The sequence below is a fragment of the Mesocricetus auratus genome, unplaced genomic scaffold (assembly GCF_017639785.1).
Source record: "Mesocricetus auratus isolate SY011 unplaced genomic scaffold, BCM_Maur_2.0 Super-Scaffold_100006, whole genome shotgun sequence".
In the NCBI taxonomy this organism is placed as follows: domain Eukaryota; kingdom Metazoa; phylum Chordata; class Mammalia; order Rodentia; family Cricetidae; genus Mesocricetus; species Mesocricetus auratus.
The window spans coordinates 51,948,763-51,959,778 of NW_024429190.1; the positions used below are offsets into that span (position 1 = coordinate 51,948,763).

Consider the following 11,016-nt stretch of genomic DNA (forward strand, 5'->3'; position numbering starts at 1 on the left):
AACCTCAGAAGCCGTGCAGACATTTGTTAGGGATGCACACAGCTGCACCACCGTGTGTGCTGTTTTCCGCAGTGGTTCCAGCATGGGCCTCGGGAGGCTGCATTGCGTGCATACTGATGTGCCAGCTCTTGTCGAGAACCATTAGATGCTATCAAATTTCACACAGTGAATAGTCTTCTAATAAAGCACACAATGTGGAAATAACCGGGAACATTCTTTGAGATTCGGCAAGACCTTATCCATAGCTGGAGATTACCAAGATAGTGGTTGAGAAGGCCGGTTCTGGCCTCAAGCTGCCTAGATTTAATTCCTGGCTCTACTTATCCACTGTGTGATCTTGGGTGTATTGTGATATATATGTGCTATTGGTATATATTTTTTCTGTTCTTCTGTTTTCTTCTCTTTCTAGGGGTGGGGGCTAATAGTGCATCTTCCCCATGACTGGAGAAGGGTAGCCAAGCTACAGCAGATGGAGAAGTGAGGATGATGCCAGGCGTGTAGTGAGTGCTCAGGAATATGACTCTGGGTCTTCCTCTTAGCCATAGGTCAGGATAGGCAGCTGCCCAGCATTCCTGCAAGCTTGTTGATGAGGAAGACCACACATCTTTCTCTCACCACAGGAATGGGCTTTCTGGTTGGGGTGACGCATGCTCTTGATCTTTTCTAGTGTCTTTTAGGTCATTGTTCCCAACAAGTATCCACTCCAGAATGGAGGCTTGAACATTGCCCTGCAGTTGGGTCTTTTTCCTATACAGAGATTCTTACCACCTTCCATCTTTATTTATTTCTCCTTTGGAGTATGGCTATCATCACTCAGATGGTCACCCACTTTGGTTTGTGGACAACTCTTGGGTTTCTCTGTCACATGCTTTTAAACAGAGGTAACTTACTTGTGTGCCTGGATGGCTGGTCAGTCAAAATTAAGAGTTCCTAACTGTGATTGAATGTGATTCTATTGTTGTCTCTCTGTGTCTAGAGGTTCCTATCTGTTGAGTCAACCAGCCAGGGGATGAAAATAACCAGGGAAAAAGTCTGAATATGTATCAACTATTTTTTTTCTTTGTCTTCCCTTAAACAGTATATAATAATAATTGTCATATGTTATTTATACTGTATTAGGTATTGCTAAGTAATCTATTTGTGACTTAATGTATGCAGGAGAAGGTCCATAGGTTATATAAAAATGTAACAACATTATCTATCTATCATCTATCTATCCATCTATCCTTTGTTTACCTATCTATCATGTATTTATTTATAGTCAGTCTTACTACATAGCTCAAGCTAGCCTGGAACTTATTACCTACATAAGACTGATTTCAAACTCAATCCTTCTGCCTCAGCCTCTCAGCACCCTGAGCATTTTCTAGACTTGCAGCTCTTATAATTCTGAAAAGACTAGAGGTGGGATGAAGTTTGTTGACATGTTCTTAGCAAGTCTGTGTCAGAAGCCAGCTGTTCCTGGTTTCTGTTCTGAGAGCACATGTGCATCTCCTCAACCACAGAATGAGGATCCGAATCCCGTTTAGATGTAAGCCTAGTCAAGAACGAACTTTTCAGTTGGGTTTCCCTTAGTTATGCTACAAAACACTTAGCTTCCAGCTGGTGGCCATACCCCCGTGGGAGAGTGCAAAGCTCTGGGTTTGATCACTACCATGGAAAAGCAGTTTCTTACCATCTTTGTTCTCTTATGCATTCCCACAGGTACCGCCGCAGCTATGACTCGGATTTCACTGCTCCCCTGGTCTTTTATCACGTGTGGCCTGCTCTCATGGAGAATGACTGTGTCATTATGAAGGGAGAAGCTGTCACCAAGAGAGGGGCTTTTGTACGGTGGCCTTGCATAGTGACAATTCATCCCCAGTGTTTGATTCACAAGTTCGAGAACATTTATAAACCCAAAGATTCTATAAAAAGAAGTTGATAGAATTGTTTGATAATTCTATCATACAAAGGAGAAGGAAAAACAGCTGTCCATTTTTTGGACTGTACCACAATTCTTTGTAATTCCCTGGCAGTGACTTCATTGTTGTTCTTCTGTCTAAAGATGGAGTTAGCCACAGCTCATTTATCTTTTCCATCTTGGAGATATTTTGACATTCCTAATTCTCCATTTGGGGGAATTGTGCATGTATTCTGTCTTCCTCTCCTTGGTATGATGTCTAGGGAAGGGAAAGATGACAGAAAATGCTGCAGAGGATGGGGAGAACGGAGCCTCTTGACTTTGGAAGGGGGCTTCCTATAGCTCCTGTTTATAGATGGGTTTGAACATCTTAAAAATTTAACCTTCCCAAATGGAGTCTTTGTGTGTGTGTGTGTGTGTGTGTGTGTGTGTGTGTGTGTGTGAGGGGAGAGAGGAAGAGGGAGAGGAGAAAGAGAGAAAAGGAGAGGGAGAGGAGAGAGAGGGAGAAATAGAGAGGGAAAGGAGAGAGAGAGGGAGAGGAGAGAGAGAGAGAGGAAGAGAGAGAGGAGAGATGGGAGAGAGAGAGAGGAGAGAGAGAGAGGGAAGAGGGGGGGGAGTTTGTATACTGGGATTTGTGACCACAGGGACCTTGGATAAGCATATACCATGATGTATTATTTACCCCACCCTTTCTTAGACAGAACCAGGTGAATTCTGAAGAAAACCCCTTGGTGCAGAGCAAAGCCAAGGTGGCAGTTTGGGTCCCCGTTTTCTGACTAGTGAGAGGGGAGGAGCTTTGAGGCTACACATAGTAGGGGAACAGAAAAGTTTATTTGGAATATTGGTGTTAGTTTTACAAGTTAAAATCCCATTGTAGTGAAAACTATATCCCCCAAAATGTTTTGTGTTTCTATAGCTGAGCTTATCAAAGTTGGATTTTGTCCACCTGACAACACACGTGCTCTCTGATGAACGTTTTCATGACACAGGATTCTTACCCTTAACAGTCTTTGTTAGAAGTTTTTTTTTTCCTGATGGAGTGCAGTTTGGAAGGGAGGGTCACAATTTTATTGATCATGTCAAGTAGTTATTGTCTATGGGTCTCCTCTCTCAGAGGCACACTTGCTTTTGCCCTTTTTTGTCAACACATTTAAAACAGCACACCTACCATGAGTTTGGTGTATGATTTTCTTCCTATGGACTCAGTAGCTGGCCTTTCATGGTGTTCAAGTGAGACTTATTTATTCTGTAGTGTATACGGCCTCAGTGCTTCATTTACATGGCAGATGCTTAAAGTCAACAGCCAGCCATGAATTGCAAAGGCAAATGGGATATCTAACAGCTGACCCATAAAAACACTTCTCCAAACACCAGAATGTGCATTCGCTCAAGTTCATTATGATGGGATTCTGCTGGAGAAGTTCTTGCCAAATGTGTTGCAGGAAATAATAGGAGTGTTGCTCACACTGGTGACAAGGGACCATGCTGGTGATAAGCCATATCTACTTTCACAAACTCATGACTCTTTCTCTGACTCTTTTTCTTAGTGGAGTTCTGTGCGACCTGTAACACGCTGCCGCAGCAGGAGTTTAAGTCCCATCTGCCCTCGTAACCGCATTGGATTAAGCACGGTACAGTCCTGTCTAATCATTTGTGCAGAAAACCTTCTACATTGATACTTTCCTGAGACAGCAGTGGTTGCAAATCCATAGGTAGAAAGAGAAACTTGTCCTGACACAAACCCCTAAGTGATTTTTTTCCCACATCACTATGGCTAAGAAATTTAACATTCTAGAAAGAAATTGAAGTGCTTCTCTTTTTAACTTTTCTGTTTTGGACTTTCAAGGAATGAAAGACTTATTTAAAAGTTTTGTTCTTTTCACCCTTGAACAGGCTGTTAAAGAACAGACAGCTGGACATGGGACATTTGAGTCACAGATCTGAACACAGGTCCCTGGTTTTTATAGAAATTAGTACATGAGTTTGGAGGACTTACTTAATCTAGCTTGAAATATTTTCTAAAGGACAGTGGAAGTATCAATTTGTCCCCAAAATCAAAGTAGAATAGATTAAATTAGTTTCTTCATGTATTAATCCTTGGAAAGATCACTAATCTATTTACATTATAAATTACATAAAACATTTTTGAAAACTCAATTTGCTTCCCTAAAAATATCACAGTGACTCATCACTGTTAGTTTACTCACCAAGCAGCATTTAGTTAACATCTGTTGACTGTGGGGCTGGACCAAGATAGACAGGCAACTGATCTACGGTTCCTTCAAATAGAGATTCTATGTGTGTTGGACCTTGTTCTCGAGGACAGAGCAGTGAAGGAGAATTATGGGTGGCAATACCTCACATCTCCCAATTGCCTCTGGCAGTGCGGTGGCAGAGCTTCCTCGGCAGAACCACAGAACAGTCCCGTAATAACTCAGACCCAACATCATCTCTGAGCCTACTATTCCTCCATTAGGTTCCTTCTCAAACAACTCAAAGGCCAGGTGTGTGGTGGAAGGGGAGGGCATAAAAACAATCAAATTCGGTCTTCTCCATGAATGGGTCACTGTATAGGACGATCAGTGTAATTTGAACAACTTGGCTGGATGGTCATGATACAGATCAAGCTGAGAGGGTTGATGTGGTGTGATGTAGTTAGTCTACCCCGTAAAAACCTGGAGGTGGTGAGCAAGCAACATGGAAGCTGCAGACGTGGAAAACCACGTAAGAAGTGCCAGGGAAGTGGAGAAGACTCACAGTGGACTCAGTCCTTTTGCTCTTGGGGGTTTTAGAAAACTTATTACATAAATGAGTAGGTATGAACAGGAGGTCAAAACGAGGACCATGCATTTAGTGACCTGATAAATAAAAAGGGAATCTTGGGAGCATCATGATGGGATGTCTCCCTGTCACAAGAGGAAATGGTGCGTCACAGGGGAGGGCAGTTGAAACTAGTATTAGTAGATGGTTGAACTCTGGATTCTCAGTAGAAGTTTTATTCGAGGGAGTGTCCCTTGCACTGAGTCCTGAGACATGTCTGAACTCTCTTCTCTTTATCATTCTATGCCCAGAGAGAGCCACATATATCCCAGTGTAGATGAGGACATAACATATATTCTCAAAGATGAAACTGAGCCAACTTCCCTTCTCTGCTCATCTCTCCCTTCAATAAGGGTAGGCACCTCTAAGAGGAAACATAATTACTTTGGTTGGTCTGTCTTTAGGGCCTGATTAAGGCCAGGACTCCCACAGAACAGATTCCAGTTTGGACAGTACCTATTAACCTAACACATTTAAGAGTTTACAATAGGATACCAGTGTGTAGCAGGTATCAGGGGTGAAGTCACAGTGTGGTAGTTTCTGCTTAGGGAAGGTAATAATAAGATTTGAAAAGCATTCTTTTGTGGGTGCTCAGACTTTGCTTGGTAGGGCAGGGTTTGGACATATGAGAACTTTTATAAAGAGATTTGAACTTGTGGCATAATTTTAACTCTTATTAGTTAATTATGTTAAAAAGTTTCTCTTTATAATTTTAGCTCTTACTAATTATGTTAAATGTTTTCTCTTTTCTAAGTCATTGAACCCAACTTCCAGTCAGTAATATAATTTAAACCGAATTAGATGTGTATGTACTTAAAAAGCCTAGGAAGACTCATGGGGTGCAGTGCCTCAGAGCAACTAACCGGCTAGCTTTTGTTTTATCTTATTATATTTTATTTTGTTAGCTTTTGTTGTTATCTCTCAGAAACTGTTGTTCTCCTGTCTTTCTTTCTTCCTTCCTTCCTTCCTTCCTTCCTTCCTTCCTTCCTTCCTTCCTTCCTTCCTTTCTTTCTTTCTTTCTTTCTTCTTTCTTTTAAAAGAGCACTTACTTCTCTTCTTTAAAAAAAAGATTTATTTCTTTATTTTATGTATATGGCGCTCTATTTGCATATATGCCTGCATGACAGAAGAGGGAACCCGATCTCATTACAGATGGTTGTGAGTCACCATGTGGTTGTTGGGAATTGAACTCAGTTCCTCTGGAAGAGCAGCCAGTGGTCTTTTTTATTTTATTTTAATGTTTTGATTTAATTTTACATCCCAACCACAGTTCTCCCTCCCACCCTGCCCTCCACCCTCCCTTACCTCTTCGTACTGCCCCTCACCCTTCCCCAGCAGGCAGTGGTCTAAATTGCTGAGCCAGCTCTCCAGCCCCCCTGGCTAGTTTTAAGAATCACCCATGTGCAGGTAATCTGTCCTCTGAGCTCTGTATATTGTTTAATTCACATTGCTCTTTCATATTTTCAGATATCTCGAAGTCGGAGTCCTTCTCCAATAAGATGTACATTGCCAAGTAAGTGAGACAGTCAAGATGGAGTGAGTTTTCTGCGTTTGAAATATCCTCTGTGCTATGTCACAGTTTGGAGCAAAATGACTATTCTTGGGGAATAACTTTCCATTACAGCTCGCACCATTCATTTCATTTCTGGGCCCTTTCATTGGTGGCGCCTGGGCTGCTCTCATGAGTTACAGAAGAGCAATCTCCATGGAGAGATTTAACTGCTACGTCCCTTCTCATTTAAGCACCTCCGAAGGATGTGCAAGAACGTGACCATAGTAACGAGCTGTTCATTTTTCTCCCTAGGATACTAAAGCCACCAGCCACGTTCACTTGCCACAGCCCATTGGAACAGCCAGCTTCCTCAGTGTCTCCATCCACCTGCCTTGTCTGCCTCCGATCTCACTTAACATGAAATGAAAAGGCAATTCTGTGTGTCACTCCGCACAGAGAGTTTAATGCTTTGGCTCAGTGCCTTTGTAACTCTAGGTCCATAGCAGTTCCTCTTATTTTGTAGGGGAAAATTCCATTAATTTCATAAAAACAATGATGTAGGCATATAGGATGACATTCATTTGAACAAAGTCCATTGCAAAGGTAGAGACTTCTCCCCCTAAGTACCGGGATCTTTCAGAGCAACTCTAGGAGTGACAGTAGAAGTCATTGTCCAGCTGAGTCCCAAAGGAAGGACAAGTGCTTTTATTTACAGACCAGTCATAAATGCTCTTATTGTTAGCATCAGCCTTAGCTCCCTGAAACCACAGTGTCAGTGCCTGATCCTCTCTAAAGGCTTCCAAGGCATCCATAACTCCGCCAACCCTCACTTCAGGGTACATGTAGCCAATAAGAAAATGTTAATTTGAAGGCATAGAACAGTTTGCTTGCTTCTCTCTTTGTACTTTAGCTAAGTGTCAGCACTACTAGGCCTTCTGTTTTCTGTTTTTTCTCCCTTCCCTCCTCCCTCCTCTCCCTTCTTGCTTTCCTTTCTCTTCTTGTACACAGGTACCATTTGATCAGTTCAGATCTGGATGCCTTAGCTTGAAGAGTCTTGACTTTTAATAAAACCGTTCAGTAAAGAGTGGGCAAGGACCATCCTTGAAGATAAAATTAAAACACTAAATGCTGAGTGTTCCCAGTGTCTGCCTGTGACGTCACTGGCTACGACTGTTTATGAACACCAGGAGACACCTTGTCACCCTTGGAGGTGACTTTCTGAGATAGTGGGTCATTCTTGATTACATTTCAACTAAAAGCCAGTCTTATCCAACTTAGGCAGTTACAGCATTCCTGAATGACCAATTGTGTGTTAAAACTGTATAATAGTCACTTGTGTTGTATGATGAAAGGTCTTATGTAAAATCTTACCAAATATTGAGAATGCCTCTGTATCATAAGCACCCCTTTCAAAGTCATGTGTGTTATCTAATTTGGAAAAAATTGTCTAGTTATTTGTTCTCAACCCTATTGGGCCACTTAACGTTTCTCAAGCTTCTAATTTGAGCTGTAGCCTCACAGAGAAAGCCAAACGGTGGGAAGCATCTTTTGGAAGTGTCTGTGGTCTGTGAACCCAGAGGAGGCTGGTCTGTCCTCATGGCATCTGGGTGTCGAAGGCTGGAAAGCTCTTGTTTTGCTCTCTGGGTCAGTGTGAATTTTTGTGTTATTGCTCAGCCCCTAATACTAAAATCACAGTAGAGTGCTATACTCTGATATGTCTTCCTTCCTGATTCTCAGGGTTAGTGGTGCCCCCCCCTCCTTCTCTAACCCACGAAAGTGAACCACAATCACACATTCATCAAGTAAATACTGGCTGTAGCCTGCCCCAGGCTGACCCTGTGAGAGCTGCAGCCCATGGGGAAGTCAGACTGCTGGCTTTGCTTTGTCTTAATTGCAGCTCCTCTCACCCGTTCAGGAGACCCTAGGGCCCTGCTCAACTGTTTTCATTTGCATCATCTCAATGGCTCCCCACATTAGCTAGGCACATCTGTGGACTCTACAGTCTTGCTCCAATGTTTTTTGCTTTAGAGTAAGACCCTGCCTCATTTTCTTCTGTTTCTCTTGGTACACAGTTCTGGTTCTTTGTATGAGGGGAGTGTGTGTGTGTGTGTGTGTGTGTGTGTGTGTGTGTTGTGTATTCCTGGATTTGTCCTATAGTGCTGATGATATATATGTAGAGAAAGGCCTGATTTCTATGAAGTTTAATGTCCCATTTAGCTGTATTCCTTGGTGATTTTCTTGTCATAAAGAGATGTGAATACATAAGAAATGATAGCTTATGAAAGCTGGGCTTGTGGCATACAACTGTAACCTCAGCACTTGGAGGCTAAGGCAGGAGAAGTGCCAAAAGTTTAAGGCCAGTGAGTTTTAGGGCAGCCCGAGCCACCTAGGATGGCCTCATCTCAGAAAGAAAAACACACCTAGGAAGGCCCAGTAAGTAAATGTAGCAAAGAAAATTCTACACGTCAACTTGAAGGATTTAAAATTATTATCAGGCAAATATATCTGCATGGAACACAGCTGTGGAGCAGCTGGGAGAGTGCCTCAGCTGGGGAGAACTCCATCCAGGCAGTACAGTGCTTGCCGTGTAACTCTAAGAGTCTGAATTTGGATCTTAGCACCCGTGAGGCTTAGCATGACAGTACATCTCTTTCCCCATTACTGGGAAAGCAGAGACAGGCCCACTGCTGCAGCTCCTGGTCTGCCAGTCCAGACAAACGGGTGAAGATTCATCTCAAAAATAAGGTGGAAGCACGATGAGAAAGACGCTTGACATTGACTTCTAGCCTCCTCATTCAACATGTTCATGTGAGCACCCACATCCATGTGCACACACACATAGATGGACACATCACACACACACACACACACACACACACACACACACACAGAGTGGGGGACAGAAGGAGTGTTATGAAAGGGAAGGGTAGACTAGTGTGGTAAAATACACCAGAGAATGGACCTCAGCTTACCTATAATCCTGGCATCGTTAAACAAGTTAGTTCGAGAAGGCAGAAGCAGTTCAGAGGACATCGATTTGAAGGTGCCCCACTAGCACAGCTGTTTGCTCAACTAGTTGTCTCTCTAAGTTACAGGGCATTTTCTGATCATTCTAAGTTGCTTTTAGGCACACAATATGTCCTGTTGTGGACAGAGTGCTGCCAGCATCATTCTGTAAGGCTGGAGTTGGTAGGAGATTTCTTAGTGGTATTGCTTTGAAAAACTTCATACATATAATTAAGGGTAAGATGCTATGGAACTTTGAAGAAACTAGAATTTACAAGCTGCATTAGATCATGGAACTCTGAGCCCAGGAACACATGAATAAGTACAATTTAAAATGGCATGTTAGCCCTAATACAGGAATGAGCAGTGGCCTTGAAAATACAATAGGAATAACTTTCTCATTGCAATGAAATGTAACTGAACAGTTTCACACTTGAAAAAACAGTCCAGCAGAGGTCAGTGTGAACACACTTTTCATAGTATCACCAACAATTATTCACCAAAACTGGGCATTGATTTGTCCTACTACAGGGTGAGTGACAGAGGAGCGTGGCAAGTGTACATATTGCAGATTTAATTACAAAGTGGGTATAGCACTTTTAGAATTTTAGTATTGAAATGATGTGTTAAAATATGTTGTAAAGGTACTAGAGAAGCTACTTAGTAATTGGGAAATGGCCAGAAGATCTTGAGTGTCACACTGTGAACTAAGTCCCTTAGCAACTCACTTCTTAGGTTGGGAAACTGAGGCCCTGGAGTATTACAGGGGACAAGTCCTGGAGCCCTGCCATAAAATCGTCTTGGCTCAGCCCTGTGGGTCATATGTGTGTGGTAGGATGGAACAAGCTTCCTTTGCTATCATTTGAGAAGCTTTTGCTGGTGTGTTACAGGATATTCCAAGACTTCCAGTTGCTGGAGAGAGCTTTTCACGAAGTTCTTGCAGGGTAGCATTTTAGAAACCCCGTTCCAGGTCATGCTTGTCTTTAGGATGCATTTTCCCCATTTCAGAATTAAATATGCTGCTGACTATTGATGGCCATTGTACTAACTTTTCCAAGTGAATGAAGTATCAGAGTGATGTTTTCTACTAAACACACTGGCTTAGTCACTGATCAGTGAGCATGATGGTGACAAATGGTTCTACGAGGTTGTGTGTGTTGAAATTGACACCCATCTTGAGGCATTTCAGGGGTGAAATCTTAATTCTATGATACTTAGAAGTTAGGTTTTTGGGAGGTGATTAGTATTAGGTGATAGAGTCATTAGGGGGACGCGATTCAGTCCTGGTGGCTGCAGAAGAGACATACACATGTGTCCTCACTATTTTCCACTGTGTGATGCTCTGTGCTGTCTATGGACTCTGTTAGCAAGAAGACCATCACTCCATGTGTCCCTTAGACTTTGTACCGCTAAGACCTCAGGTCACAATAAAGTATTTTATTATAGTAGCGAAAGATGTACTAATACAACCAGTTACTGAATAAAAGACCCAAATAAACAATCTCCTATTTGTGTTCCTTATACATGCTTATCTATGCTATTATATATGTGTGTACATACAATATTATATTTATACAATATATAATAATAAATAACAGTATATAATACACAATTAGATATACTATATAGTATATATTAACTACATTGCAAAACTGTATTATAACAACTATTATAAAATAAAGTTCCCCCTATTTCCAATGCTAATGCCAGAATTTATCCACCGTGTATGTTTTCCTTTATGTTTCCTACCTTTACATCCTTCATTTTTAATTTCTCTGATTTTCTTTGAATTTTT

General features: G+C 41.9%; 1 protein-coding gene across 9 annotated transcripts in view; it reads left to right on the forward strand.

Moving 5' to 3' along the window:
* Spata18 (spermatogenesis associated 18) overlaps positions 1–10,722 on the forward strand; it is a 35,794-nt gene extending 25,072 nt beyond the window's left edge. The window contains exons 10-15 of one of the 9 annotated variants that reach the window (XR_005877784.1): positions 1,705–1,828; positions 3,451–3,534; positions 4,288–4,407; positions 4,975–5,077; positions 6,191–6,236; positions 6,528–10,722. Coding sequence is in view for 2 of the 9 variants with exons in the window: in XM_040747202.1 (XP_040603136.1) it covers positions 1,705–1,828; positions 3,451–3,534; positions 6,191–6,236; positions 6,528–6,535 (262 nt within the window). In the remaining 7 variants the exon portion in view is untranslated. Of the gene's footprint in view, positions 1–1,704; positions 1,879–3,450; positions 3,535–4,192; positions 4,408–4,974; positions 5,078–6,190; positions 6,237–6,527 lie in introns of those variants that run through there. The other 8 variants (XR_005877788.1, XR_005877783.1, XR_005877785.1 and 5 more) reach the window with 8 other exon arrangements.
* Positions 10,723–11,016: the final 294 nt, after the last annotated feature.